This window comes from Columba livia, chromosome 10 (genome assembly GCF_036013475.1).
Source record: "Columba livia isolate bColLiv1 breed racing homer chromosome 10, bColLiv1.pat.W.v2, whole genome shotgun sequence".
Taxonomy (NCBI): Eukaryota; Metazoa; Chordata; class Aves; order Columbiformes; family Columbidae; genus Columba; species Columba livia.
This window is the reverse complement of record NC_088611.1, coordinates 5,077,108-5,103,434: the sequence shown is the minus strand read 5'-3', so window position 1 is coordinate 5,103,434 and position 26,327 is coordinate 5,077,108. Positions and strand designations below refer to the sequence as shown.

Sequence of the window (26,327 nt, the reverse complement as noted above, 5' to 3'; positions counted from 1 at the left end):
AACCCGGTGTGCCGCTGCCAGCAGTTTGTACGAGCGAAGCGCCCGGTACCGGCTCCCGGGACTCCCCGCCCTGCCCAGGCCGCCCCCCGCCCGCCCGTTCCTTCACTTTCTAGACGTTGTTTTTCTCTCCTCCGCTCACTCACGTTACCGTTGGGTTTATTGTGTTTCCCCGGGGGCACGTTCGGGAGCAGCGATCACCCGGTGCGGCGGGGGGTCCCGGCGCACCCCGCAGTGCCCGCCCCCAGCACCGGGCGGGCGGGGGCTCCCCCTCCGCTTGCGGGGTGTCTCCGGGGGCTCTCCCGGGCCCCTCTGTGCCGGCCGGGAGGGAGGCGGGGGGGCGGGTGGGACCGGGGGGCGCTCGCTCCTCTCGGCCCGCTGTGCTGTCGGTGTCGCGGGGGCGGTTGCCGCGTTGTGTAACGGACCGTGTGTCGGGTCAATAAACCGTGTGCTTTGCCCCCGCGCTGCCTCTGCCGCCGCCGCGGGACCGGCCCCGGACACCCTCGGGCGGGGCGGCGGGAGCGCGGCGCCCCCTGCCGGCGGGACCCGGGCTTCACGTTTCCGGTCGGCGCGGCGCGCGGCGTCGCCGCACCCGTCCCGGCCCCGCCCAGGAGGGGCGGCCGCGCTGCGCCGCCATGTCGGGAGCGGCGGGGCCGCCGGCGGGACCGGGCCGTTCCCCGCTGCCCTGCGCCCCCCGCCCCGCCGTCCCGCTCCAGCTGGGCGGGGGGACCGAGCCGGCGCGGCCCGGCGTCGCCGTCATCGACATCCGCTTCCCCCGCGGTGCCGCCGCCGACGTGAGTGCGGCCCGGCCCGTGCGGGGATGCCAGTACCGGTGTGGGCGGGGGGGATACGGGGAGGTGGTCCGGCGGGGGATGCCGGGGTGGTGCCCGTCCGGGAGGGGTACGGTGGGGGCGGCAGCGACCCTGGTTGGGAGGGGATGCCGGGGTGTGTGCCGGTAGCGGTAGGGGCGGGGGATGGCGGTGTCGGGGTATTGCCGGGGGTAGCACCTGTACCGGCGTTGGGCGGGATGCCGGTGCGGGAGGACTGGGTGTTGCTGCCGGCTCCGGGGTGGGGATGGTGGTGCCCGTGCCGGTCCCTGTTCGGGAGGGGTGGGCGATGGTGCCGGTGCGGGAGGGGCGGGTGATGATGCGGGCCCCGGGGTGCGGGTGAAGATGCCGGTTCCTGTACGGGAGCGGTGCCGGTGCCGGTGCGGGGCTGATGCCGCCGTCCCGCAGGTGCAGGAGATCGTCTTCAGGAACTTCTACACGGCGTTCCTGAGCGTGCGGGTGCAGCGGCCCGGCCCCGGCGGCCCCCGCCGCTGGGTGACCTGCCTGCGGGACCACCGCCTCATGCCCTGTCCACACACCGAGGAGGGCTCCCAGGACTACTTCTCCCTCCACCGCCACCAGGTCGGCACTGCCGGGACATCACCCACGCCTCGGCAGATCCCCCTCTTTGCCTGCACCCCAGGATAGTTCCCGGTCCCCGGGGCCCTATGCTGATTCCCCGCGTGCTGTCCTGCCTGTGCCCTGCTCTGCCCAGAGAGCCACCACAGGGTGACATTTCCCTCACACTCCTTCCATCTAGGGTGGGTTTGGGTTGTTTTGGGAGCAAATCCCAAAAGCTGCCCCAGAGTAGCACCAGCCTGGCCCCCCTGGCAGCGACAACTTCCCCCGTCCTCGTCCCGACAGATGCTGTGTGACATGGACCAGGTGACAGCAGTGCGGTTCATCCTGCGGCAGCCCTCCCCAGTCTGGCTCCACTTCACCATCGAGGAGCTGCAGATTTTTCCCCCCGGACAGAAGGTGAGCGGGTGCCGGTGCTGCCCTCCCTGCCAGGCACGGCCAGCAGCTCCAGGACACGCCACTGTCCCCAGCCCTGCGCCTGGCATTGCTCCCCGCAGCTCTAGGGGCTTCAGGCACCCTCCAGAGGACACAGGGCTGTGGGTCCAACTCCTTGTCCTTCACTGGGGCACTTGGGGTCCCCTTGTACACTGGGTGCAGAGTGAGGGACTGGGGCTGGCTGGAGCAGTCCCAGCCCTGCCCATTTTGGAGGTGGGTGTGTGTCTGAGCAGCGAGATGGAGCTGGATGTTCCTGCAACAAGTTGTGGTTTGCAAACATCCACCCTAAACACAAAATTTCCTTTAGTAATTGTAAAGCAGTACTTCTACCTATACCAATATAAATATGGCCTCCAAACTGCAGTGTGCTCCATGGTATGAGGGATAAGGGTGGGCTCGGGAACACCGCTTCTGTGACCCTCTGCCTCTATTTCAGAGCCCCCAGAAGGATTTCCCCTCCTGGCTCTCCCAGCTGAGCCCTCCGGAGCAGCCAGCCAGCCTGCATGGGGTGAGTGGTCCCCGCCGAGGTGTTGTGGGGAAGGAGGGACCTGTGTGGGGTGCCAGCTGTGCGGCTGAGTGTCCCTTCGAGGCTGCTGGCCGCATCCCTGCCCCGTCAGCTCTGACCAGGAGCAGCTGTGGATCCCTGAAATGCCCTGCCTTGGGCGGGGAGTAGTTTGCAGTGTTGAGAAGAAAACTGTCTCCATAGTGATGTGTGATTTGAGGTGACACTTAAGTCTACCTGCCTCTAGTCTGGGCACAGGAGCATCCCCGTGGGAGCGGTGGGTGCGCAGTATTGCTCAGCTGGCAGGTCAGATGTGTGGGGACAGGGTGGCCTGGCTGGTCCCCAGTGCTTTGCAGAGCATGCATCCTGGGGAGCACGTTGCCCAGCCAGGGCGGCATGCAGGCAGAGGGAGCTCACAGCCATGGTGCATGTTCACAGCTTGCGAGCCACATCTGTCTGGCCAGCAGCCTTTGGTGAGCAAAGTCCAGCAGGAGCAGGGCAGAGCACGCAGCTGGCTTGGCCACAGAAACCTGCGGGATCAGCCGCTGGCGTTGCCTGTAGGGGCAGGCTGTGCCGGGAGTGGTGCCTGTAGGAGCAGGCAGTGCCGGGAGTGGTGCCTCTAGGAGCAGGCTGTGCCGGGAGTGGTGCCTGTAGGAGCAGGCTGTGCCGGGAGTGGTGCCACACTGTCAGTGCCTCCGGGACAGTTCTGGCACCAGGTTTCAGGGCTACAGATCTCGCACTGAGGCGGTAGCAAAGCTTCTGCCACCCCGGCAGATCTGGGGGTTCTAGTCCCTGTCCAGTTGTTTGGCAGGTGGGGGAGGACACCCAGTCCCTCGCTGACCACTTGGATCACGTACCCCTTTGCAAGGGAGGGTCTGGGGCAGATGCCGGGAGGTGCTCCAGGCTCAGCCGTTCCCAGCATCACCACACGGCACCCACCAGCAGCTCGGTGCGGAGCTTGCCCCAGCCTGGGGAGCTGCTGCTGAGCTTGTGGGCCCCCGGGGGAACCAGCCGCTGCAGGGAGGTTTCTGCCAAGCCCAGGGTGTGCTGCGCAGGGAGGCTTTTGAGAAACTCTGGACGGCGCGATTAGGTTTTTAATCATTAGCCAGAGGTCTGCTTTCTGTCCTCACCCTGGACACCTGCCAGCAGACGCGGGCTGCGTCAGCACCACGGCCCCCAAGGCTCAGGGTCACCCGTTTCCCCAGCTGCCTGTTTTCCTAGTGTGATGTCCTGCTCACCCCGTGTTGAGAAACCACCGGCAGGTTGTGAGTGTGGGCATTATCACGACAGTGCCCAGCTCTCTGGGGAGCACAGCCATCCAGCCACACTGCTGCCTGAGCACAGGGCGACCAACCCATCTGGGCCATCCCTGCTCTACAGCACTATGCCCCATTTTTTCCAGGAGCTCCCAGACCCAGAGAAGGTGTCGACCGAGGTCCAGCAGATGTGGGTGCTGACAGAGGTGATCCGGGCTCGCCAGGCAGCTGCCCGCATCGGGCGCTTCGACGTGAGTTCTGCCGCCCCACCCGCGAGGCTCCGGCCTCACTGCATGGCTGGGGGAGCCCTCCTGGAGGGGCTGCTCCTGACCAGATGGGATGGGGGTTTGGGGGGTGTGCCCCGGCAAAGCGATGGTGCTGTGCAGGGATCGACGGCTTCTCTCTGTTCCAGGTGGACGGCTGCTATGATATCAACCTTCTCTCCTATACATGAGCTCCACCGGCACTGGCTGGAGGAACTTGGTCCCTCTGTGCTCCCAAGGACCGAACAGGCTCCTCTGCTCCTGCATCAGCCTTTGTCCCTGCGGCCCGGGGGGGGTTCCAGGCCCTCCCCGTGCCCCTGTCCCAACTACTCCTGCGCTGGCTGGCAGCAGCGGGAGCGCTGCTGCCCCGAAGTCCCCGTGACCCTCTTCCAGCCCGGTGCCTCCAGCTGCTATGGCTCTGCTCCTGGCGTGTCCTGTGCTGCTGGGGCAGAGCCCGGAGCCCCCACCCCGCCTCTGCGCTGGAGCGGCCACTGGCGCTGCCTGCAGGACGAGGCTCCGCAGACAAGGGGCTGCTGGGCCTGGCGTCCGCCATGCTCGGTGGACCGAGGAGGCGCCGGGGGGGCGGCGGGAAAGCCTCGGTCACCACTAAAAGCTGCTACATTGTCCAGCCTGTGCCTGCCTGTCTCTTTTGGGGCGGGGGTGGGGGCGGGATGGCCGTGGCCGGGCAGGACCCGCACCCAGCATCCCCCCGGGCCGGCGGCGGGGGAGGCGGTGCCGGTGTGCGGGGCGGAGCGGGGGCCGGCCGGACTCCATGTCCCAGGGGCCCCGGGGCCAGGCCGGGCCGTACCGGGCACGGAGGATGCTGCGGGCGGGCTGCCGCGCCGCGCTGCCCCGCCGGGCCCCGGGCTCGGCGCCGCTGAGCGGGGCCGGGGGGACCGAGGCGGGGCTGAAGCGGACGCCGCTGGACGCGCTGCACCGGGCCCGCGGCGGGCGGATGGTGCCGTTCGCCGGCTGGAGCCTGCCGCTGCACTACGGGCAGGGCCATCTCCAGTCCCACCTGCACACCCGCCGCCGCTGCTCCCTCTTCGACGTCTCGCACATGCCGCAGGTAACTGGGATGGGATCGGGGGTTGGGGATGGGGGTGCACCCACAGTGCCTCACACCCCCCTGGCCCTTTCCAGACCCGGGTGTACGGCCGGGACCGCGTCAGGTTCATGGAGAGCCTGGTGGTGGGGGACATCGCTGAGCTGAAGCCAGGACAGGTATGGGGGTGCTGGGGGGGAACCAGGCATCTGGCAGGGCCAGAGGTCCCCAGGGGCACCCCAGGTGGGCAGGGGGGTCAGGCAACCTGCCCATGCTCCCAAGGGTCACATCCGCAGGGCACCCTGACCCTGCTCACCAACGAGAGGGGTGGCATCGTGGATGACCTCATTGTTACCAACACATCAGAAGATCACCTCTACGTGGTGTCCAATGCCGGCTGCGCTGACAAGGACTTGGCCATCATGAGGGTACGGCATTGCCTGAGCCCCACGGGAGGTGGGGACGCACGGTGGGAATGAGTCCTCCCACTCTTCGGTGACGTCTGTGGCTGTGCAGGGTGAGGTGGCCGCAGCCACGTGGGGGCCTGGCACCAGTCCGGCCCCCACGCCGACAGCCCGCTGTCACCCTGGCAGGGCAGAGCGGCAGAGCTGCAGGCCACCGGCAGTGACGTCCACCTGGAGGTGTCAGACAACGCGCTGTTGGCTCTGCAAGGTAGCAGGGGCCTCACACGGGCCTGCCCTCCTCCAGGTCCTTGTCCCATGGATGTCAGTGTCCTCCCCGTTTCACCTCCCTTCCCCAGACACTGCCATCCCCCAAAGCCACCTGTCTCCACAGGTCCCTCCATGGCACGGGTGCTGCAGGCAGGGCTGTCAGATGACCTGGCCAAGCTCTCCTTCATGAACAGCATCACCACAACGGTCTTTGGCGTGCCAGGCTGCCAGGTCACACGCTGCGGCTACACCGGCGAGGATGGCGTGGAGGTACCCCAGGAGCTGCACCAGCACCCCCGCTGCAATCCTGAGGGTAATGCTGTGTCCCCTGACCCTGCCCCTGTCTCCACACAGATCTCGGTGCCCGCAGGGCAGGCGGTGGAGCTGGCCGAGCGGCTGCTGGGTGTCCCCGACGTGTGGCCAGCGGGGCTGGCAGCCAGAGACAGCCTGCGTCTGGAGGCTGGGCTCTGCCTCTACGGCAACGACATCGACGAGACCATCACGCCTGTCGAGGCCGGGCTGCTGTGGACCTTGGGTAGGTCAGGGCCCTGTCTGTCCCCACCTCCTCCTTGGGGTGGGCAGAGCAGCCCCATGTCCCCAAAGGGTTTGAGGGAGCCAGGTCATCGCTGACCCTCGTCCATCTCTGCCTCGCAGGGAAGCGCCGGCGCGCGGCCATGGACTTCCCCGGCGCGGCTGTCATCATGGCGCAAGTGAAAGAGAAGCCAAAGCGCAAACGCGTGGGGCTGACATCGGAGGGACCCCCCATCCGTCCCCACACGGCTATCCTAGGCCCTGAGGGCACACCTGTGGGTAGGTGGGGGCAGCAGGGATGGTACAGACATGGCTCAGAGCTGTGCCCATGGCAGGGGAGGGGGCTGGGGCTGCCAACCCCCGCTCACCTCCCCATGTCCCCAGGCACAGTGACCAGCGGCTGCCCCTCGCCCACCCTGGGCAAGAACATCGCCATGGGCTACGTGGAGGTGGCACACAGCCGGGCCGGCACCGCGCTCACTGTCGAGGTGCGGAAGAAGCAGCACCCGGCCCTCGTCACCAAGATGCCCTTCGTGCCCACGCAGTACTACACGGCCAAGTGAGGCCAGTGCCCACCGCGAGCACGGTACCCCAGCCCAAATAAACGTCCCTGCCCCCTCTCTTGGCCTCCTCTCTGGTGATGGCAGGCGCCAAAGCAAGGGGCAGCAGGTGGGGCACAGAGCTTTAATGGAGCAGGCAGTGCCCAGCGGGTCCCGGCACTTATCACTCCCGGTGCGTCTTCACTGGCTCCACTGTCGAGCCCTCCCTGCAAGAAAGGGGCAGCATAAGTGGTGCTGAGGCAGCATGCTGGCATGGCACCCCAGTATGGCACCCCGACACAGGGGGAGGGTACCTGCCTGCCTACGTGGGCTAGGCAGCACTGGGGCAGCACTTACTGGGGCGTACTGGTTGGGGGCACGGATGGGAGGGCGCTCACTGGGCTGTACTGGTCTGGGGGTGTAACCAGGAGGATGCTCGCTGGGGCATACTGGTCAGCGGAGCACTCACTGGGGTGCACTGGTTTGGGTGTGCTGTTGGGAGGGTTTTCGCTGGGCTGTTCTGGGGTGGGGGCAGATGGCAGGGCGCTCTCTGGGCTGTACCGTCTGGGGGTGCAGCGGGGACGGCATTTGCCGGGTGTGCTGGTGCAGGGGGGCGCGGGGGGGGCCGCAGCGGGGCAGGCGGGGCCGCGGGGGTTGCGGTCGCGGGCCCGGTCGCGGTCGGGACTCACCGGGGCGGGCAGTGCCGCTCGGCGGCGCCGTTGCGTCCGGCCGGGCCGGCGGGGGACAGGGAGTGTGCGCGGGGCCGGGCGGGCGCGGGGCCGGGCCCGGAGGCGGTGGCGGGGCCCAGGCCGGTGTCGGGGGATCGGCGGGCGGCTGGGCCCGTCCGGTAGCAGAGCGCGGCCACCGCGCCGCCGTAGGCGCGCCAGGCCAGGCGGACGCCCAGCAGGCTGAGGCCCAGCCAGAGCAGCAGCAGTTGGCACAGCGCGGCCCGCACGTCCTGCGCCGCCCACTCGGCCGCCAGCTCCCGGCCCAGCGCGCCCAGCGCCCGCCACGGCGCCTGCCAGCCCGCCACCGCCGCCATGGCTACCCGGGAGCGGGGCCTGCGGGGCGAGGGCGGGCGGGGGCGGGGCCTGAGCAGTGAGCGCTGCCCGGGGCGGGCTGGGGGCGGGGCCTGCGCGGTGGGCGGGGCCGCCATGGCGGGCAGCAGCGAGGAGGGGCTGTACTCGCGGCAGCTGTGAGTGGGGTCGGGCCGGGACCGGGGCTGATACCGGGACAGGGACAGGGACCGGGAGCGGGACGGAGTGGGGCGGACCCCGCTGACGGCCCCTGCCCCGCAGGTACGTGCTGGGCGGCGGGGCGCGGCGGCTGGCCGGGGCGGCCGTGCTGGTGTCGGGGCTGCGCGGGACGGGAGCGCAGGTGGCGGCGGCGCTGGTACTGGCGGGGACCGGGCGCGTCGTCCTGCACGATCGTGGCGTCGCCTGCACCGCAGACCGCGGGCAGCAGGTACCGGCGGGGGCGGGCGGGGTCCTGGCTATAGGCACGGGGGCGGGCGGGGTCCCCATAACAGGTACAGGTGAGGATCTCGGTAACAGGTGTAAGTGGGGATGCCAGTAGTAGGTGCAACTACGGGTGAGGGTACAGACATGGGTCCTGGTGATGGGTATGGGTACAGGCAGAGCTCCCACTAATGGGTACAGGTGTGGGTGGTGGTCCTAGTAATGGGTACAGGTATGGGTGGGGGTCACCATAATGGGTACAGGTAGGGGACCCACTGATGGGTACAGGTGGAGGTCCCAGTACCAGGTATGGGTGTGGGTGGAGGTCACAGTAATATGTGTGGGTGCAGCTGGGAGATCCCTATTGCAGGTATGGGTACGGGGTGGGTGGCTCCCAGTAATGGGTGCAGCTTGGGGGTCCTGGAAGTGTGTGAATGTGGAATGTGAGGTCCCTGTCATGGGTGTCACCCATGATGCCCCTCATTGTCCCAGATAGGGCCTATGGAGTATCCTATGTCATGGGTATGGTCCTCAGCAGAGGGTCCCCCACCAGTGCAGGCAGGGCCCCGTGGAGCACCCCACTGTGGTGAGCAGCACTGCAAATCCATGGGGTGCCCTGCTATGTGCCCACCCTACAGTTCCTTCTGGGAGAGAGTGATGTTGGCCAGAACCGTGCAGAGGCATCCCAGCGGGCCCTGGCCGAGCTGAACCCCCGTGTGACAGTGGCAGCTCACACGGGAGAGCTGTCAGAGGCTTTCCTCGCCTCCTTCCAGGTGAGCCTGTGCCCCCACACCGCAGGGCCCCCCAGGATGGTGGTACCTTGCTGACAACCCTGATGCAGGTGGTGGTGCTGACTGAGTCCCCGCTGGAGGAGCAGCTCCACGTCGGGGACTTCTGCCATGACCAGGGCATCTACTTCATCGTGGCTGACACCAAGGGGCTAGCAGGGTAAGGGGTCTCTGCCGTCGGGTCCTCCTGTGGCTCTGGCTCACTTTGTCCTCAGAGCCCACAGCCCTGCTCTGCAGCCCGTGTCCCCATCCTGCTGGTGGGGCTGGGACAGGACCTGCCAGCGCTCTGCCAGCTTGGCGAGGCGGCTCCTCCAGGAAACCCCCATCGGTCCTCTGCAGGCAGCTGTTCTGTGACTTTGGGGAGTGCTTCATCGTTAACGACCCAGCAGAAGGGGACCCAGAGCATGCTGCCGTGCAGCACATCTCCCAGGTAGGAGAACAGCCTCAGCAGGCTCCTTAAAATGCCGCTCCTTCCTCCGGTGCCTTCATGCCACCCAGGTCCAGTCCCCTGCCCTCATGTCCCTTCCCCTCCTCAGGGCAACCCAGGTGTGGTAACGTGTATGGGGACAGAGGACAACCACACCCACCTCTTCTGTGATGGTGACCTCGTGACATTTTCTGGTGTGGAGGGGATGACGGAGCTGAATGGCCAGGACCCCATCCCCGTGCGTGTGCTGGGTGAGCTGCCCTGGCTGCCCTGGCCCAAGGTCAGGGAACTTCTTGGGTCCTTAGCAGTGACCGTGACATCTGTCTCTCTCTTGTCCCTAGATGGCTTCAGGCTGGAGATCGGTGACACCAGCTCCTTCTCGCCCTACCGCTGTGGTGGCTTGGTCTCACAGGTTCGGCTGCCTGAGGTGCACTCCTACGTAAGTCCCCCATAGCCCCACAGTGCTGCTGCCCAGGCTGCGGCAGTGCTGTGCTGTGCCATGCCCTGGCCCCGGGTGAACACTCACCCAAGCCCTGGTGCTGTGCCGGCAGGAGCCCCTGCGCCAGGCGCTAGAAGAGCCCAAGATCCAGGTGGCAAATCCCGAGGAGCTGCTGCGCAGCCGCAGCCTGCACGCTGCCTTCCGGGCCCTGCATGCTTTCCGCAAGGAGCAAGGACACCTGCCCCGGCCCAGGGCACCGGTGAGTCCCCATCCTGCCCTGCGTGGCCTCTCCAGCCCCTTGCCACCCTGCCCATGGCTGCCCTCACACCTCTGCCCACAGGCTGACGCTGAGCGGGTGCTGGAGCTGGCGCAGAGCCTGGGAGCACAGCAGGGTCCCCTGGACGAGGACATCGTGCGAGCCTTTGCCAGTGTGAGCGCGGGGGACCTGTGCCCCGTGGCCGCCGTAGTCGGGGCCATGGCCGCCCAGGAGGTGCTGAAGGTGAGCGGGATGGGAGTGCCCGGCTCTGAGGTCCCGCTGGTCACACTCTGCTCGGCTGTCCAATGGCGTTTGGTGACCACGAGAGGGCACTTGCTGCATGCCTGGGGACGCCGGGCCGGGCAGCAGCGCTGGGCTGGAGAACAGGGGGACCCCGCTGGCCTCAGAGCCGACAGATCCCGTTTGCTCCAGGCCATCACCGGCAAGTTCCTGCCCCTGGACCAGTGGTTGTACTTCGACGCCCTGGAGTGCCTGGCGCTGGAGGGGGCTGCGCGGGTGACGGAGAAGGACTGCGCCCCGGTGAGAGCACGGGCCGAGCCCCTCCTGGGTGCCAGGGGTGCTGCGGACTCCCGCAGTTATGCGGTTCCTCTGTCCTGGCAGAGGGGCTCTCGCTATGATGGCCAGATCGCTGTCTTTGGGGCCGCCTTCCAGGAGCAGCTGGGCCACCAGAAGTACTTAGTGGTGAGCTGGGCTGGGTGCTGTGGTGCTGGGATGGGCTGCAGAGCGGCTGGCCAGCGCGCAGGGAGCTGCAGTGGCTCTGCCCCGGCAGGTGGGAGCTGGTGCCATTGGCTGCGAGCTGCTGAAAAACTTTGCCATGATGGGGATGGCAGCAGGGCAGGGGGGCAACCTCACCATCACCGACATGGACACCGTCGCCCTCTCCAACCTCCATCGGCAGCTCCTCTACCGTTCAGCAGATATATCGGTGAGATGCCGCAAGGCACCTTGGCTGTCCTGGGGGCTCCCCGGGGCTGTGGGGTGGGGGAGACCTGACCATCCCCTTTGCCCTGGCAGAAGCCGAAGTCAGCAGTGGCTGCTGCGGCCATGCGGCGCATGAACCCCGACGTCAGGGTGACAGCTCACCAGAACCAGGTGGGACCTGCCACCGAGCTGCTCTACGGGGATGACTTCTTCCAGCGCCTGGATGGAGTTGCCAGTGCTCTGGACACGCTGGAGGCCCGTGAGTGCTGGGTAGAGGAATTGGGCCGAGCCCCAGGATATGACCCCAGCTCCCCAGCACCCCTGGCTCCCTGCAGGTGCCTATTTGGAGAGCCGCTGCCTCCGCTGCCGCACACCGCTGCTGGACTCGGGCACGGAGGGGCCACGGGGGAATGTGCTGGTCATGGTGCCCCCCCTGACCAAGCCGCTGGAGCCAGCTGGCACTGCCAGGGATGGCACCTTCCCCCTCTGCACCCTGCGGTACTTCCCCCGCACCATCCAGCACACGCTGCAGGTAGGCTGTGCTGCGTCGGCACCCAGCAAGGAAGCCCCGGCACCTCTGTCTTCCTTTCCCATTTCCCCCTCCGGCCGTGTCCAGGCGGTCAACCACGGGCAGGATATGGCCCCAGCTGCTTCCTGCTGGCAGCCCAAGCTCTGCTGCTGGTCCTGGCCCCAGCACAGCTTTTCCCTCCCCCTGTGCTTGGGCTAGAGGTCCCAGGAGGCACAAGGAGGGGAGGTCCCAGTGCTCAACCCCTGCTCCTTCTCTGCAGTGGGCCCGGGATGAGTTTGAGGGGCTCTTCCAGCTGCCAGCAGAGCACGTCAACCGATTCATGGAGTGAGTGGGCTTGGGGAAGCAGTGCTGGGAAAGACCTGCCAGCCCTGTTGGGGTGCTGCCTGCCTGGGCTGGGGAGAGAGGGACAGACCACCGCATCCCACCCAGGGCATCCGTGGGATGGCTCAGGTGAGCAGCAGCGGCAGTGCCTGGTTTTGCAGAGACCCAACTTTCTTGGAGCAGCTGCCGGCAGGGAAGGCCCTGGAGGTCCTGGAGCAAGTGCAGAGCAGCCTGCGGGAGCGGCCACGCGACTGGCGGGACTGCGTGCGCTGGGCGCGCCGGCGCTGGCAGAGCCGCTACCACGATGCCATCGCTCAGCTGCTGCACAACTTCCCCCCGGAGCACGTGAGCCCAGCACCCATGGGGCTAGTACCCCCTGCACCTTGTCCCCTATGATGGCCAACCCGCCTCAGCCAGGGGGACACATACGTGAGCCTGACTCTGCTCTTCCCTGTGCCAGGAAACCAGCCCGGGTGTCCCCTTCTGGGCGGGGGACAGGAGCTGTCCCCATCCACTGACATTCAACCCTGAAAATGTGAGTGCAGAGGAGAGCTGTGGGGTCCCCCAGCAGGGACAGTGCGAGCAGGGGGAGAGCTGAGCCTGTGCCAGGGTACAGGGGATGCCAGATCGTCACAGCCTGTCTAGGGCTGCCAGTCTGTCCATGTCCCCTGGTCAACAAGGGCACTGCTGGGAACAGCGCACACGTGCTCTTGTGGCTGGAGGAGAAGAGGCACCTCCATCCCCACCTCGGGGCAAAGCCAGGCTGCTCTGCCCGCTCATGGCAGTACAGGCAGCCTTTGCTCACGTGAGCTTGTGACCCTGTGTCCCATGGCGCCCGCTCTGCCCCGCAGGACACCCACCTGGAGTACATCCTGGCTGCTGCCCACCTCTTTGCCCAAGTATACAAAGTGCCACCATGTAGCGACTGGGCAGCTGCCCAGACCATCCTCCGCAGTGTGGTCCTGCCACCCTTCATGCCCCAGGAAGGGCTCCAGATCCCCCTTGCAGAGGAGCAGGAGGAGGCGAAGGAGCCTGCGGGTGAGGCTTCTCATGTCCCTGGGTCCCCCGAGTCACATCCCTGGGTCCCCAGGTCCAGCCCGTTGGCAGTGGGGCTGTGGTGCTGGTCCTGCCCCAGCACCCAGGAGGACCTGGACCCAGAGTGGGGGCAGCGTGCTCTCTGGGCCCGTGCTCCCCACAGTGCAGGGGTACCATCCCTGTGCCCCCAGACTGTGAGCGGCTGGCGGAGCTCACCCAGGACCTGGCACAGCAGAGACAGGAGCTGGTAGGGGGTGAGGAGGCGCAAGTGCCCCTGATGGAGCCCATCCACTTTGAGAAGGTATCAGGGCCAGGCAGTTGGGCCCAGTCAGCTCCAGGGGTTGGTGGCTGCCAGTCCATGTGGGACACCAATGTCCCAGTGAGACGCTAATGTCCCCAAACTTTTCTCTGTAGGACAACGACATCCATGTGAACTTTATTACGGCAGCATCTAACCTGCGTGCAGAGAACTACGGCATCACCCCCGCTGACTGGCTGACGGTGAGAGGGGCAGACTGGGGGGTCACGGGTCCTCACTCCATGTGGGGCAGCCGGTGACATCCCTCCTGTCCTCAGAGCAAGCGCATTGCCGGGCGGATCGTGCCTGCCATCATCACCACTACAGCGGCCGTGGCAGGACTGGCGTGCCTGGAGATCTACAAGCTGGTGTGGGCATGCCGGGACCTCAGCTGCTACCGCAACAGCAACTTGAGCCTGTCTGACTGCCTGCTGCTCCGCATTCAGCCCCTGCCACCCCCCACCTACTGGGTAGGACCCTCTCACCCAGGGCAGGGCAGGTGGGGGGTGCCCAGGGGTCTCAGGGTGCTCCAGCCCCCAGTGGCAGCTGCTGTGGGGTGATGTCAGGGGGACTAAGGAGCAGGGAAGTGTGCTGCAGTGGGCTGGGCATGCCACCGGGCAGCAAGGAACCGGCTCCTTCCTGCAGCCAGCCCCCAGCACCGAGCAGCTGCCGCTGTCCCACTGGCCCCAGCTTTGGGCCCAACTGGGGTGCTCTGGGGTGCCTGTGGGGCTGAGGCAGCCCTACCACCCCATGGCGGGCCCCACAGCGAGCCCCATGGCCACGGGACAGGGCCGCGGCAGCCGCACACATCTGGCTTATGGAAACCAGCTGCAGCAGCCGGAGAGCAGCTGGCACCGGGCCGGGAAGGGCCGCCCTGGGGGGAGCGGGGCCGGGGGTCCCAGTGGTGGGGGGCCAGGCTGCAGCCATACTGCTGGGGAGGGAGAGCGGGTGGGGGCAGGTCCAGATTGGGACTGTCTGGGCGATAGAGGCCCCTTTGTCTGGGGGTTTATGGCGTGCGAGGCGAGGCAGCCCTTCCGGCGTGGCAGGAAACGCCGATTGGAACCAGATTGGCCCGAGGGGCCCAGGGCCAGGGGCAGGAAGAGGGGGAGGGAAGCGCCTCCACCGCCTGGCCGGGCTCCGGCACCGCTTCGGGCTGCCCGGCCACCCCACAGCCCCCTCACATCCCACAGGCTCCCGAGCCCTGTGCTGTCCTGGCCATGGTGCCCCCATGTTGGCACCATCCTTGGGTGGAGGGTGCTGCTGGGGCTGGCCGTGCCCTCGGGTCCCCGCCGCAGCGCCTGGCACCTATATGTTCCACAGTGAGGATGCCTGGTACAACGTTTCGTGCCCAGCCGCTCGGCCGCAGTGGGAGCACATGTCCCCCAGGCTCACTTGGCATGACCTGTGGTCCCATGAGGGGCTGGGGAGCCTGCCTTGGTGGCAGCCTCAGCCTGAGGGATGCGCTTTCCAGGGCGCTGGGACGGGCAGTGGCGTTCCCTCTGTAGCCGCCGCGGTGAGGATGGGGTTAAGCCCTTTCCACCCGGTGGGATCAGTGCAGGCAGCAGGAGGCAGGAGGTGAGAAGGCAGCAGAAGGCAAGAGGGGAGGGTGGCCAGGTGCGAATGCCCCTTCCTGCGCGGGGCTGGCGCTGCCTGCGGCGAGGGCAGATGGCCGGGCGGCCGTGCCAGACGGCGCGGGGCCGCATCCAGCACTCAGCCCCGAGGTCGGCGCCTTGCTAGCCCCCTCGGGCCGGAGCTGAGGTCGGGGGCCACCGGTGTGAGAAGAGGCGATTGTGCGGGACTGGGCAGCGCTTCAATGGTCCTTTGTGTGCCCTTCCTGGCCTGGGGCTGGGGGCAGCGCCGGCCCCACGCCAACTCTGGCCCCTGCCGTGCTGTGGGGATGGCTGTGCTCCCCATTGTGGTTGCAGTCCCCCCTGTCCCCAGGCTGGTCCCTTTGCCTGCCCTGCTGTACCCCAGCCCTCGTGCCTTGCCAGTCCCTGCCCCATGGGGCCGGGCAGCCAGGGTATGGGGTGCCAGTGCCAGCTGCTACCCTACGCTTTCCCTTGCAGTACGGTGGGCGGGAGTGGAGCTGCTGGGACCGGCTGGAGATGCAGGCGGTTGGCACAGACGGGCAGGAGATGACGGTGCAGGAGGTGCTGGACTGGCTGCAGGTGAGACCTGCACGAGCAGTACTCAGATGGGTCACTCTGAGGGGGTGTGGGGCCGGATCCTGACACCCACCACTTGCAGAGGACACACGGCTGGACTGTGACCACGCTACTGCGCGGCCACACCGTGCTCTATGACAGGGAGGAGGACGAGGAGACACGGGCCCAACAGCGGGCGCAGAGGTAGGTCCATGGCTCTGGGGCCTAATCCTGCCCTGGGGGGCTGCCAGACCCCTTTCGCTCCATCCTGAGCCATTCCAGCTGCAGCGCAGCTCCCAGCCGGCTGCTGGATAAACATCCTGCCGGCAGCATTTCCCGTGGCGGGACCCCTGCCCGGCCCCTTGCTGCCGAGCCTTGCGTCCCCCCAGCGGGGGGACGCTGCGGGGATAAACCAGCATCCTCAAAACCCCTTTTCCCTGCTACAGGTTATCAGAGAACCTGGAGGATGCTGGGCAGCCACCGCAGCGGGAGCTGGAGCTGTACTATGTGTGTGAGGGAGAGGATGCTGAGGCTGAAGATGCCCGTCCCCCTCTCCTCTGCTTCCTACCCTGAGTGGGGGGGGCCAGCACCCCCCAAGCCTGTGCAATAAAAGCTGCAGGATGAGCTCTGGTGCATTGGCTCTCATCACAAAAAAACCCTGCCTGCCCCTGCCTGGAGTCAGGGTGCAGGCAGATGCCACCACCCCAGTAACCATTGCTCTGCCCGTACCGTAAAAAACTGGGGTTTATTTACAGCGGACGAGGGTGCAGGCAACGGTGGGAAGGGCTAAATGTAGCCGATAACATCATTACAGATGATGGGCTGGCGGCTGCGGCTGTTCATGAGGGCGGTGAAGCGGTGGAAGTCTGTGGCCAGCTGGGCAATGTTGCTGTGGGACTGGTGGAAGCAGGTGCCCTTGGGCTGCCCCCCAAGCCCCAGCGGGCAGGAGAAACGCTTGGTGGCTTCACGGCCCGCCGGCCGGGCACCCTCAGCACCCCGGGGCCGGGCCATGTTGGCCAGCTTACGGCGTACATTGCCTGAGAGACTGAGCAGGAAGGCGGGGGGCTTGGCCAGGCGGCGGGAGGGCTCGGCGGGGGTTCGGCGCCGGGGTTCAGCACCCACCTCAGGCAAGTCCATCCAGTTCTCCACCAAGTCAGCGAAGCAGTTGTCACCCAGCACCAGGGGCTGCCGGTTCCGGCTCTGCGACAGCAGTGCCACAGTCCAGTCCTGTGTGTCAGCCGGCTCCAGCGACCGCCACTGCTCCAGGCAGGCGTCCGACGTGGATTTGGGGCGGGCACGGCGGGTGGGTGCGGGTGGTGGGGCGGCGGGGCCAGCAGAGAGCCGGTGTGCCCGCTGGCAGGGCGGTGGGTGCCGGCGCCGCACGGGCACCTCCTCCTCCCGCCATGTGCCCCCCGATGCCTCCGAGTACCCTGAGTCAAACTCCAGACTGCGCTCGCTGGCTGGGGGAGAGCGGGCAGCCGGGCAGCCCCTCTCCTCCTCCTCGCCCCCCGGCTCCAGGCTGCAGGCTGAGTCCGCCGCTGAACTGGGGCGTGGGGGGCACGGGGGGCGGGGGGCCGGCCCCGGTGCCCCTCCCGGCTGGTGTGGCGCCTGCCGCGTGCCGGGCATGTGCGCCCGCAGTGCCGCCCCCGCCTCCTGCCGGCACCGCTGGGGAGAAAGGACAAGTCAGTGCAGCCGTCCCTGCTCCCCCAGCCAGCACACCAAATCCCAATCCCACCCCCCTGGCACCCTGCACCTCCCAGTCCCGGCTTGGGGGGGCTTGGCTCACGGGGCCGGGTGTGCAGCAGGGTGCAGGGAGTGGGGCGCAGGTCCCAGCTTGCCCACAGCCCCGGGCCCCGCTTTCCCGCGGCTCCTGCGTGGAGCCGGCCGGCGTGCAGCAGCATGTCGGGTGAGCAAGCAGGCACCCAGCCCTGGCTGTGCCTGCGGGAAATGACACAGGGCCACGGCACGTAGGAGCTGGGCATCCCGCTGCCCCCCGCTGGCCCCTCATTTCCCCCTTGCCCTAGTGGGATGGCAGCCGGGACACCCTGTCAGCAGGACCCTGCTTGGTGGCACAGGGCTGGCTGCAACCCCAGGGCACCCACAAGTGATGGGGTGGGGCACTCCCCCCACGCCTTGGCAGGGCCACTGCACCCACCCTGTGCCCTCCAGCTGGGGACACCCTAGGTGACGTCAGGGTGCAGCCAGGCCTGCACCCAGGGCTGGGGCCCCCCAAAACACCAGGGAGCGCAGGGCGGTGGGGGAGATGGGGCTGAAGGGAATGCGGCCAGGCGGGCGCTGGAAGGGGCGGCTGGCTCCCACAGCTGGGCCGCTCCTTGCTCTTGAATTCCTATTGTCTGAACCCAAAAGCAGAGAGTTACGTCCGCTTTCCTTTCCGTGCTGGAGCCACGGGAAGATGAACGAGCAGGAGGGTTTGCTCCCCCCGGCCTCTTACAGCAGCCCACTCCAGCTGGCCCCAACAGAGCTGCTGGCCAGGCAGCACCCTGTCCCTGTCCTGTTCCTGTCCCCATCCCAGTCTCCGTCCCCCTTCCCGCCAGCCAGGACCCTCTCAGCCAGCCCTGCTGGCGATGTGCCACGGCTTCAAGCTGCCTTGTCCCGGCTCTGGCCGGGGACGCCGGCACACCCGGCTGCGGGGAGCTGAGTAGGCGTGTGGCAGGGCCAGGGGAGCCGGCTGGGCCACCCTGTCACCTCTGGTCCCCTTGGGGCAGTCCAGGCGGGTGGCAGCTCCGGGGTGGTGGTGCTGCTGGCACCCTGATGGCTGGACACCCGTGTCCTATGGCCACCCACATCTCCACCATCACCCGTGTCCCCACTGCCACCCGTGTCCCACCGGACGCCCACGTCCCCCGTGCCGCCTTGGCCGTGTGCGTGATGTCACTGCGCTGATGTCATTGGGAGCGCCCTGACATCACAGCGAAGCCCGGGCGGTGCGGCGGGGCGCAGGCAGGGTGCCCCCGTCCCCTCTCGGTGCCCGCGGCGACACTCACCCGTTCGGCGCCGAGCTGGCCCGGGACGGCGTCCGGGCGGGCGCTGTGCATGCCCGGCCCGGCCCCGCTCCCGGTCCCGCCGGTGCCGGTGCCGGTGGCGGAGCAGCAGCAGCGGAGCGCGGCGCAGCGCCCGGCCGTGCCCGCCGCCTCCCGGCGCTGCCTGGGCGGCACCGCCCCACCCCGCCGCAGCCAATGGGGCCGCCGTAACGTGAGCCCGGCCCGCACCGGCACCGGCACCGCCGCCCCGGGGCCCCGCCCCACCCCGCCCCGCCGCCGCGGGGCCCCGCGCCGGGCACCACCGGCCCACGGGCACCGCCGGGCACCACGGAACCGGGCACCGCCGGGAGGGGCGGGACCCGGGGCAGCGGTCGGGGAGGGCAGCACCCGGTGCCCCGGTTGGCAGCACCCGCGAACACCGGGGGTCCCTGGGCGCGCAGGAAGTAACCCCGTTAAAAGGTCCCGGTGGAGGCACTCGCGGGCACCGCGCTGCCAAAACGAGTTTGGGTGCTGTAGGAGGGAAAGGTGACCCCGGCCACAGGGGCCGTGCTCTGACAGCGCCTACTAATTGGGAGCTAATAACAATTAATAGGAATTCCAGGACAAAAGGCTCTGGTTTGCAAATGAAGGAGAACACGGCCAAAAATTACCTCCCAGCTAATTCTCCCGGTTCCTGAGTGTGGTGAGGCAGCAAAACCCCACGGAGCATCACTGCCCTCCTGCCCTGCACCGGCTGGGGCTGGCACTGAGGGGGTGGTGAGGGGCTGTGAGTGGATGTGTGCAGGAGCTGGGGACACCGGAGCCATGCCCTGTCCCTGCCTTAGGGCTGGGCTGGCAGCCACAGATGACCGGTGTGACGCTGGGTCGGGGTGGTGCCCAGCACCCCTGGCAACGGGCACCAGCTTGTCCCAAACAGCCAGCAAGCCATGGGCATGCACAGACGCCTCATCTTCCTCCTCCTCCTTTTCCTTCTCCTTCTCCTCTATGCCCCAGGTAGGTACTTCAGGGTCGGGGGCACTCCTTGCCAGACCCTGAGTGGGGGACTGAGGAAGGGGGAGAGGGGATGGGCCTCCCCCAGTTGCCCCCCTGTACCTGAGGCTGAGCCTGGGGTGGGCAGAGGGGCTGGCAGCTGCCTGGCTGGGTTCAGGCAGGGAAGGGACATCGCTGGGTTATGGCCAGGGCATTGCTGGTGTCCTCAGGGCATCGCTGTGGCATCCTTGAGGCACCACCTCAAGGTAGTGGGCCATCTTGGGGGCATATCCAGGCATTAATGGAGCATCTCTGGAGCTTCACAGGGCATTAGTGGGCCATCTTGGGGGCATATCCAGGCATTAATGGAGCATCTCTGGAGCTTCACAGGGCCATCTCTGAGACCTCCTCAGGGTATTGCTGGGACCTGGCAACCTGGGGTGACTCTCTTCTCTTTCCAGGGACTTTTGTCAGAGCAACAGGTAAGAGCGGGGTGCCCTGGGCCCCACTGCACCTGGCAGGGAGACCTGTGCTTGCAGAGGTGCAGGAGGAGGACTCCCTAAGCACAGCCAGGCAAGCCATCAGTGGCACTAGCTGGGTGTGAGGCCGGTCCTCGGGGTCTCCTGCCAGACCTGCCTGACCTGCCACGTGTGGTGGCCCTGAATGAGGATGTGGCACCGGGCACCCTTGTGGCCAAGGTGAACGTGTCCTGCAGCAACGTGAGCAGCAGCCCCAACGTCACCCTGCATGGCATTGACCCTGGCCACCCCTTCAACCCCATCGCTATCAGCGCTGACCCTGTAGCCACCACCACATTTTGGGCAGAGGTGCGGCTGGGGGATGGGGAGCAGGGCAGGAGCCTGCCAGCATCCCGCTGAGCTCTCTGTCCCTGTGGCAGGTGACACTGCGTGCTGGTGCAGAGCTCGATGCCCGCCAGGTGAACCAGTACACCCTGACCCTGTGGGCTGCCTGTCCCGGTGAGGAGGAGGTGGAAAAGCAGCTCTTTGTCCGGGTGACAGCAGACCAGGCACTGCGCTGTGACACCCCTTTCGCCAGCGTAGGTAGGAGCAGGGGGCGGCAGGGGCCACGGATGCCAGCTGGCACTGGGCTCTCATGGCTGTTCTGTGCCACAGAGGGAGATGTGGTACGGGTGCTGGCGGACGTGGCGCCCTGGACACCTCTGTACGCGGTGCTGCCCCAGCCACTTGGTGGACTGACGGTGAGTGATGGCTGCCCCAGTGGCCCAAAGCCCCCACAACCAAGAGCAGCCTTGGGGACAGCAGGTCCCTGGATGTGTAGGAGGGCACAGGGGTTCCCACCCTCCTCTCACTGCCCATCTCACTGCAGTTCAGGCTCCGAAACCATGACACGCCACTCATGCTCACCCGCCGGGGCCTGGTGCTGGCGCCTGCAAGCGGCTTTGACCCTAGCAAGGACATCCAGGTGGGCAGCAGCATCCCCGGGTTCTCACAACCACCTCTCAGCCTGACTGGGCTCAGCACCTCACTGGCACTGCCCACAGCAATTCCCATCCCGCTCCTCCTGCCTGCCTCCTGGCTTGTCCCAGCCCTGGGAGTGCTCCAGCCCTGTCTCTGTCCCCAGCTCCACCTCCTTCTGCATCTTGGGTCCTGTCTCAATCCTTATCCCTGTTTCTATTCCGATTCCCAGTCCTATCTCCAGCTCGTCCTCATCCTCATCTCCATTCCTGTCCCTGCTCCAAGCCACATACTTGTCCCTGTCCCCATTGCCTTTCCTGTCTGTGTACCTGTCCCCATCCCATCCCTGTTCCTGTACCTGTCCCTATTATTATCCTCCTCCCCATCCCTACCTGTCTCTCTCATCCCTGTCCCCATCCTGATGCCAATCCGTACCTCTACCTCCATCCCAAACCCTGTCTCTGGTGCCACTCGGGGCTGTCCCACAGCTGCCCTGGCGCTGCTTCACAGACGTTCAGGCTGGAGATTGAGGTGATGGACCACCATGGGCACAACTGTAGTGGGGCTGTGAGAGTGGAAGTGCTGCCATCGCGCCGTCCCCGTGTCACATTCCTGTGAGTGGGGCTGGGCTGGGCTGGGAGTGCTGGTGGCACCCGGCCATGCCACCCTGCCTGTCTGTGCCACAGTGAGCTGCAGCAGGCTGTGACAGTGCCGGAGGGCACCGGCCCCTTGGAGCTGGTCACGCAGGTCCGCGCCAGTGGTGACAATGTCCGCTACGCCATCCTGGCTCCCACGGCACCTGTGCTCTTCACCATCGATGAGAGTGAGTGGGGGAATGGGGGCCCCCAGGGCCACGCCGTCCTCACCCTGTGCCTGGTGTGAAGCTGTGCCATCTCCCACAGTGACAGGCGAGATCCGCAGTACCCACCAGCTGGAGGTGGCCCACACACACCTCATTGTCCGGGCTTACAACGCCTTGCACCCCACCGACCATGCCACTGCCACACTGAACATCACTGTACAGGGGACGGACCAGCGGGCACCCAGCTGCGTCCCAGCCATCGTCGTGTACGGTCTGGGGTGGGGAGCAGGGTGTGGGAGTGCTCCACCGTGCCCAGGACAATGGGGACAGAAGCTGAGCAGATGGCCACCCCACCGCAGGTCCCAGGTGCCTGAGACGATGTCCCCTGGCAGCACCCTGGTGACACTGAGGTGCACTGGAGCTGAGGGGGACTTGCGTTATGCCCTTGAGGGACCTCCTGCCTCCCGCTCCCGCTTCCGCATGGATGGGTCACAGCTGCAGGTGAGTGGGTCTGCGGGCAGCAGCCAGGACCCAGCGGGGGGGCAGCAGGACCTTGGGGACCCTCTGACATGTGCTGTCACACTGGGTCCTCAGCTAGGGCTCCCCGGGGCTCCCTGCCCCGCTCAGCCTGCCTGTTCCTCTGCCTCGCTCCCTCCTGCTCCCCTGCCAGCACAGCCTTGTGGGACACCCCGGCTGTGTGGGACAGCCCAGCTCTGCCTGACAACCCCCGTCCTGACTCGGCAGGTCAACACCACCCTGGACTATGACTCAGACGCCGCAGACACCATGGGCTTCCAGTTCACAGCCACCATTGTGGTGACGGTGGGAGGGCAGCCCCCACAGAGCAGTGAGTGTCCCCAGAGGGGTGTGACAGGGCAGGTCATGGGGGAGGTGGGAAAAGCCCCTTCCCGACCCCAAAACCAGCAGGTTGTAAAGGAAACATTGCTGCTGGTGTTGAGATGCCCACCCCAAGGGTGTTGCCACTGTCCCCATGTTCCCCAGCCCGTCCGGGGGGAGTACACCCCACCCAGTGTGTGGTGCCAGTACGGCTGAGCCGCTGTGTGCCACACAGCCCGCGTGCCCATGCTCGTGACAGTGACACCCGTCAATGAATTCACACCGGTATGCCCAAATGGTGCCACCTTCACCGTGATGGAGACGGCAGCTTTCGGCAGCACCGTGGGGCGCGTGACCGGCACCGATCGTGACTACCCGCGGGACAGCCTCGAGTACAGCCTGGAGGGGAGCCCCGGCCCCGCACAGCCCTTCTCCATTGACACACATGGTGAGAGCAAAGCCCCTTCCCCAACCCCGCTGCTCTCTGTGGCACCCACAGGTGCCCAGCAGCTCATACCACCCCACAGGCGAGATCCGTGTGGTAGGACCCCTGGACTCCCAGCGGCACAAGAGCTACAGGCTGATGGTGCGGCTGACGGACACCCACAATGACCTGGACCCGGCAAACCGGCGGAGCTGCCTGTGTGATGTGACTGTGCGCCTGCAGGTGCAAGTGCAAGCCCGTCAGGTGAACCACGGTGGGTGCGAGCACCAGGGGTGCCATAGCACTTCCCCCTCCTCTCGGCAGGCTGTGCCGGACCAGGTGCCGGTGTGCACCCCTGAGGTGCAGGAGCTGCGGATCATGGCTGGGGTGGGTGTCCACCAGCCTGTCACCCGCGTAGTGTGCCAGGCCAGCCCCAATGGTGCCACACTGGCATACGCCATCACTGGAGGTGAGCAGCGGTCCAGCCACAGCCCAGCCCAACCCATCACTGCTGTGTGGCCCTGAGCAGACCTTCTTGTCCAGGCAATGAGGACGGGCACTTTCGGCTGGAGGGGAACACCCTGTTCTACCTCCCTGGTGACCTGGCTGAGCCCCGCACCTTCGTGCTGCTGGTGGAGGTGTGGGGTGGCCCCAGTGCCCCCCGGCGCAGCACTGTGGTGGCACTGGTGGTGCACGTCACCCCCCAGAGCACCGCAGTGCCACCCAGCACCACCCCCTGGCACACGGTGAGCAGAGCCTGCTGGCCAGGCAGTGCTCCCAGTCCCTCAGACCCCCTGACCCTGGCGTGTCCCCTCAACTCCGCACCTCTGCAGACACTGCGGAAGGAGCCACTGGTCATCACACGGACAGAAGCGGCATGGCACCCGCCGGCCTGGTTTGTGGCCGTGCTGACCATCTCCGGTGCACTGCTGCTGGCCACCCTGGGCTGCGCAGCCCGGAACCTGCTGTGCAGGTGAGCCCTGGCCCCATGGCACTGCATGGCATAGCACAGCATGGCACAGTGAGCAAGGCCAAGGGCTCACAGCTGCCTTCTGCTCCTCCTGCAGCAATCAAGACCCTGGCAAGCTGCTCCTGGGTAAGAGGTGGGTGCTGGATGGCTGGGATGGTCATATCGGCAGCAAGGGGCAGCCATGCATGTTGCCACAGGCTCCTGTAGTGTCCTTGCAGGCAGCTGGGGAGACACAGCACGTGGAGTGTTTAACGTACCCCATGTTTGGCTGTGGTCTGTGGGTTGCTGCACTGCGGCATGGTCTCTGCCCCAGGGTGAGGATGCAGCACTGATGGGAGCCATGGGTGCAGAGACAGTGATTTGGCTGGGGGACACCCATGTCGGTGGCTAGGCTGGGGCAGGAGCTCTGTGGTGGGCAGGGTGGGATGGCACAGCGTGAGTGCTGCCGCCTGTCACAGGGCTGGGTCCTGGTGCCAGGGCTGGGCGTTGCTCACAAGGGGGAGCCCTGATTTGCTGGGGAAGGTGCCCCGGGAGGAGGTGAGCAGGCTGCACACCCCTGGAAAGGATGAACCAGGGGTGAGAGGTAGCAGAGGGGAGAGCCTGAGGAAGCACTGGAGCTGGCCCAGCCTGTGCCAGGCGTCTGCATGGTAAGGAGGAGGCACGCAAGCCTGTGGGCAGGATGACAGCTGCCTGCAGCAGCGTAACCACCTCAGGGCGGTGCACAGCTGGATCCATGTTCATTGGTGAGGCTGGGGACATGTTGCTTGGTGGCATCAGGGCTGTAGTGACCATGAAGGGGAGAAAACTTGGGCTCAGCCCTCGTGGGCAGTGCTGGCAGCAGGGGGGCTCTGGTGCTGCATTTCCCCCAGCACACTGTCCTCCAAGCACAACAGCGGTGTGCACGGGCACGTGGGGACACACGCAGGTGTGCTGTCGGACTGGCTTCCACTCTTGAGCATTGCTGAAAGGCAGTCGTGCTTGGGGAGCACAGCCCTGACTGCGATCCCCTTCAGCACCCAGGGCCACCCAGACTGGGTAAGGGGATGATCAGGTAGGTGGAAGTCACTTGGGGTGATGGGCTTGATGTGTCACAGCCAGCAGTGCAAAACCCTGCTGGTGACCCGCTCCTGGCAGCATCACTCGGGGTCAAGGCTGGGAGGCTTTCACTGACAATGTGTTCCCCCCCGCCACCTCCACAGCTCCTGGGATGTGGAGGAGCAGAGGGGCAGTGAGGAGGAGCAGGGCCACCCCCAGGCCAGCAGCCCGGTGAGTGTATGTCACAACAGCGAGGGTGGGTGCCCTGCCAAGGCATGGGTGGGCACCCTGGGGCACTCAGCACCTGTACTTATCTCTCCTCCGCACAGGGGCAGTTCGATGGCCGTGCCCAGGACCCGTGTGAGTGCCCTGTCCCACAGCCCCTGCAGCCTTGGGCTGTGTCCCTCGGGGCAGAGGGGTCTCGGGGATGGGAGGGATGGGCACAGGGCAGCAACACCTGGGCAGCTCCCACAGGACAAGGGCTGAGTGCTGCCTCCCACCGCAGGCACCAGAAGGGACTATCTCTTCAACAGCGTGACTGGGTCACGGCGCTGGATCTGAGTGGCTTGACCCAGTGAGGGACTCCTGGTGAGCTGCAGCTCCCCGTGGGCCATGCCGGGCAGAGCACCGGGCACCGGCAGACACCCAGCACAGCCCTTGGGCCTGGGAGAGGGAGGGGATCCCTCCCCTGTGGCTGAACTCACTGCCCATGGGGTGCAGCCACCCCCTGAACCACTCCGGCCAGCACAGCCCAAATAAATGGTGGCAGAGATTGCACCCACTGCCGTGATTGCCACAGGGAGTGCTGTGGGCAGACAGTCCCACCGGTGGCTGTCCTGCTGTCACTGTCATTAGCGTCGGCTCCAGTCGGGGATGTGGGTGGCATAACCCAGGACCAGGATGGTTGTTACAGGAGCATTGGCCCCGGGCTGGGGTTGGCACTGCAAAAAATGCGCTGAGGGCTTTGGCGGGGTCTGCTCCAGTCGCAGCAGCGTCTCCGTAGCCTCTGGATGTCACCCAGCCAGGGCAGCGCTCTGCAGAGACGTGAGCTGGGGCAAGAAAACTTCATAATAGGCAGTTTTGGGAAACTTTTGCCCCATGTCCCATGTCCTTCTCAAGCTCTTCCTTGCTCGAGCGCTCCCAGGTACAATCAGGCGGGACGAGCTGTTCAGCGCGGGGGATGGGTTTCTTAATTAGGAGGAAAAGTGAATTAGCGCGCACGGGCGAGTTAGCAGGGGCCGGCGAACGGGCGGGAGCGCTTTGAAGAAGTCAGTGAGCGCGGGAAGGTGGCAAACCGGTAATTTGAATTTCAAAGAAGCGCGCCAGGGAATGCTCCCGGCAGCTCCGGGGAATGAAGTGCTGGCAGGTCAGAGGATGGAGGCGGGTTTTGGGATTAGGTGGCTACGCGGGCAGACAGGAGGGCAGGAACCGGCTGTGAAATTTCACAGAGGAGTCACCTATGTGACTGCGCTTGGGGGCCCGCTTGCCCCGAGCCCACAGAACTGTGACTGTTGGGAGTTAAACCTTTGTTGCGCCGGGTCGGTGTGTGAACGCGCACGGCTGGCGGGAGA

At 66.6% G+C, this 26,327-nt stretch overlaps 5 protein-coding genes across 18 annotated transcripts; 4 read left to right on the top strand and 1 right to left on the bottom strand.

The window, feature by feature from the left end:
- The first annotated feature begins 576 nt into the window (after window positions 1–576).
- Window positions 577–4,487, top strand: NICN1 (nicolin 1, tubulin polyglutamylase complex subunit). The gene is made up of 6 exons (XM_065075028.1): window positions 577–791; window positions 1,233–1,406; window positions 1,689–1,802; window positions 2,275–2,346; window positions 3,743–3,847; window positions 4,009–4,487. The coding sequence occupies exons 1-6, from the start codon at window positions 633–635 to the stop codon at window positions 4,048–4,050; spliced, it is 666 nt and encodes a 221-aa protein (XP_064931100.1). The 5' UTR covers window positions 577–632; the 3' UTR covers window positions 4,051–4,487.
- Window positions 4,488–4,627: 140 nt separating this feature from the next.
- On the top strand, window positions 4,628–6,726 carry AMT (aminomethyltransferase). Its single transcript, XM_005508925.3, has 8 exons — window positions 4,628–4,928; window positions 5,003–5,083; window positions 5,201–5,332; window positions 5,498–5,576; window positions 5,700–5,845; window positions 5,930–6,110; window positions 6,230–6,385; window positions 6,491–6,726. Exons 1-8 carry the CDS (start codon window positions 4,632–4,634, stop codon window positions 6,667–6,669), a joined length of 1,251 nt encoding a protein of 416 aa, XP_005508982.2. The 5' UTR covers window positions 4,628–4,631; the 3' UTR covers window positions 6,670–6,726.
- Window positions 6,727–7,350: 624 nt separating this feature from the next.
- UBA7 (ubiquitin like modifier activating enzyme 7) lies at window positions 7,351–15,905 on the top strand. 2 transcript variants are annotated; one of them, XM_065074988.1, is made up of 24 exons: window positions 7,352–7,840; window positions 7,944–8,109; window positions 8,741–8,875; window positions 8,944–9,050; window positions 9,230–9,320; window positions 9,427–9,568; window positions 9,659–9,756; window positions 9,869–10,015; window positions 10,097–10,255; window positions 10,445–10,552; window positions 10,634–10,714; window positions 10,803–10,958; window positions 11,048–11,213; window positions 11,290–11,486; window positions 11,743–11,807; window positions 11,966–12,149; window positions 12,265–12,339; window positions 12,656–12,842; window positions 13,031–13,140; window positions 13,254–13,340; window positions 13,416–13,607; window positions 15,204–15,305; window positions 15,385–15,485; window positions 15,728–15,905. In XM_065074988.1, the coding sequence occupies exons 1-24, from the start codon at window positions 7,686–7,688 to the stop codon at window positions 15,852–15,854; spliced, it is 3,138 nt and encodes a 1,045-aa protein (XP_064931060.1). In that variant the 5' UTR covers window positions 7,352–7,685; the 3' UTR covers window positions 15,855–15,905. The 2 variants fall into 2 exon arrangements, with proteins under 2 accessions (XP_064931061.1, XP_064931060.1); XM_065074989.1 differs by lacking the exons at window positions 12,656–12,842; window positions 13,031–13,140 and having other exon boundaries at window positions 7,351–7,840.
- A 102-nt stretch (window positions 15,906–16,007) lies between these two features.
- INKA1 (inka box actin regulator 1) lies at window positions 16,008–18,454 on the bottom strand. Its single transcript, XM_065075027.1, has 2 exons — window positions 18,287–18,454; window positions 16,008–16,946 (listed from the first exon to the last, which is right to left on the bottom strand). Exons 1-2 carry the CDS (start codon window positions 18,335–18,337, stop codon window positions 16,068–16,070), a joined length of 930 nt encoding a protein of 309 aa, XP_064931099.1. The 5' UTR covers window positions 18,338–18,454; the 3' UTR covers window positions 16,008–16,067.
- A 198-nt stretch (window positions 18,455–18,652) lies between these two features.
- Window positions 18,653–25,533, top strand: CDHR4 (cadherin related family member 4). Of its 13 annotated transcripts, none has more exons than XM_065075012.1 (20): window positions 18,654–19,276; window positions 19,643–19,734; window positions 19,883–20,079; window positions 20,151–20,313; window positions 20,386–20,471; window positions 20,600–20,695; window positions 21,199–21,302; window positions 21,375–21,511; window positions 21,573–21,756; window positions 21,850–21,991; window positions 22,166–22,337; window positions 22,563–22,775; window positions 22,855–22,994; window positions 23,076–23,220; window positions 23,295–23,497; window positions 23,585–23,724; window positions 23,819–23,847; window positions 24,921–24,987; window positions 25,086–25,116; window positions 25,290–25,533. In XM_065075012.1, exons 1-20 carry the CDS (start codon window positions 19,128–19,130, stop codon window positions 25,332–25,334), a joined length of 2,535 nt encoding a protein of 844 aa, XP_064931084.1. In that variant the 5' UTR covers window positions 18,654–19,127; the 3' UTR covers window positions 25,335–25,533. The 13 variants fall into 13 exon arrangements, 11 of the variants coding, with proteins under 11 accessions (XP_064931077.1, XP_064931084.1, XP_064931081.1 ...); XM_065075009.1 differs by having other exon boundaries at window positions 18,655–19,276; window positions 25,086–25,114; window positions 25,262–25,533; XM_065075013.1 differs by having other exon boundaries at window positions 18,657–19,276; window positions 23,819–23,854.
- Window positions 25,534–26,327: the final 794 nt, after the last annotated feature.

What these genes read in the sequence shown, in the direction of transcription:
- AMT (XM_005508925.3), top strand. Translation starts at nt 4,632, where the DNA reads ATGTCCCAGGGGCCCCGGGGCCAGGCCGGGCCGTACCGGGCACGGAGG. An exon ending in AGGACTTGGCCATCATGAGG is followed by an intron (nt 5,333 to 5,497) that starts GTACGGCATTGC and finishes TCACCCTGGCAG; the next exon opens with GGCAGAGCGGCAGAGCTGCA. An exon ending in CGCGCTGTTGGCTCTGCAAG is followed by an intron (nt 5,577 to 5,699) that starts GTAGCAGGGGCC and finishes CTGTCTCCACAG; the next exon opens with GTCCCTCCATGGCACGGGTG.
- UBA7 (XM_065074988.1), top strand. Translation starts at nt 7,686, where the DNA reads ATGGCTACCCGGGAGCGGGGCCTGCGGGGCGAGGGCGGGCGGGGGCGG. An exon ending in TGCCTGAGGTGCACTCCTAC is followed by an intron (nt 9,757 to 9,868) that starts GTAAGTCCCCCA and finishes CTGTGCCGGCAG; the next exon opens with GAGCCCCTGCGCCAGGCGCT. An exon ending in CCGCCCAGGAGGTGCTGAAG is followed by an intron (nt 10,256 to 10,444) that starts GTGAGCGGGATG and finishes CGTTTGCTCCAG; the next exon opens with GCCATCACCGGCAAGTTCCT.
- NICN1 (XM_065075028.1), top strand. Translation starts at nt 633, where the DNA reads ATGTCGGGAGCGGCGGGGCCGCCGGCGGGACCGGGCCGTTCCCCGCTG. An exon ending in CCCGCGGTGCCGCCGCCGAC is followed by an intron (nt 792 to 1,232) that starts GTGAGTGCGGCC and finishes GCCGTCCCGCAG; the next exon opens with GTGCAGGAGATCGTCTTCAG. An exon ending in AGCCAGCCAGCCTGCATGGG is followed by an intron (nt 2,347 to 3,742) that starts GTGAGTGGTCCC and finishes CATTTTTTCCAG; the next exon opens with GAGCTCCCAGACCCAGAGAA.
- CDHR4 (XM_065075005.1), top strand. Translation starts at nt 19,128, where the DNA reads ATGACCGGTGTGACGCTGGGTCGGGGTGGTGCCCAGCACCCCTGGCAA. An exon ending in CCTTCTCCTCTATGCCCCAG is followed by an intron (nt 19,277 to 19,642) that starts GTAGGTACTTCA and finishes GGAGCTTCACAG; the next exon opens with GGCCATCTCTGAGACCTCCT. An exon ending in AAGCTGCTCCTGGGTAAGAG is followed by an intron (nt 23,855 to 24,920) that starts GTGGGTGCTGGA and finishes CCACCTCCACAG; the next exon opens with CTCCTGGGATGTGGAGGAGC.
- INKA1 (XM_065075027.1), bottom strand. Translation starts at nt 18,337, where the DNA reads ATGCACAGCGCCCGCCCGGACGCCGTCCCGGGCCAGCTCGGCGCCGAA. An exon ending in GCCAGCTCGGCGCCGAACGG is followed by an intron (nt 16,947 to 18,286) that starts GTGAGTGTCGCC and finishes CTTTCTCCCCAG; the next exon opens with CGGTGCCGGCAGGAGGCGGG.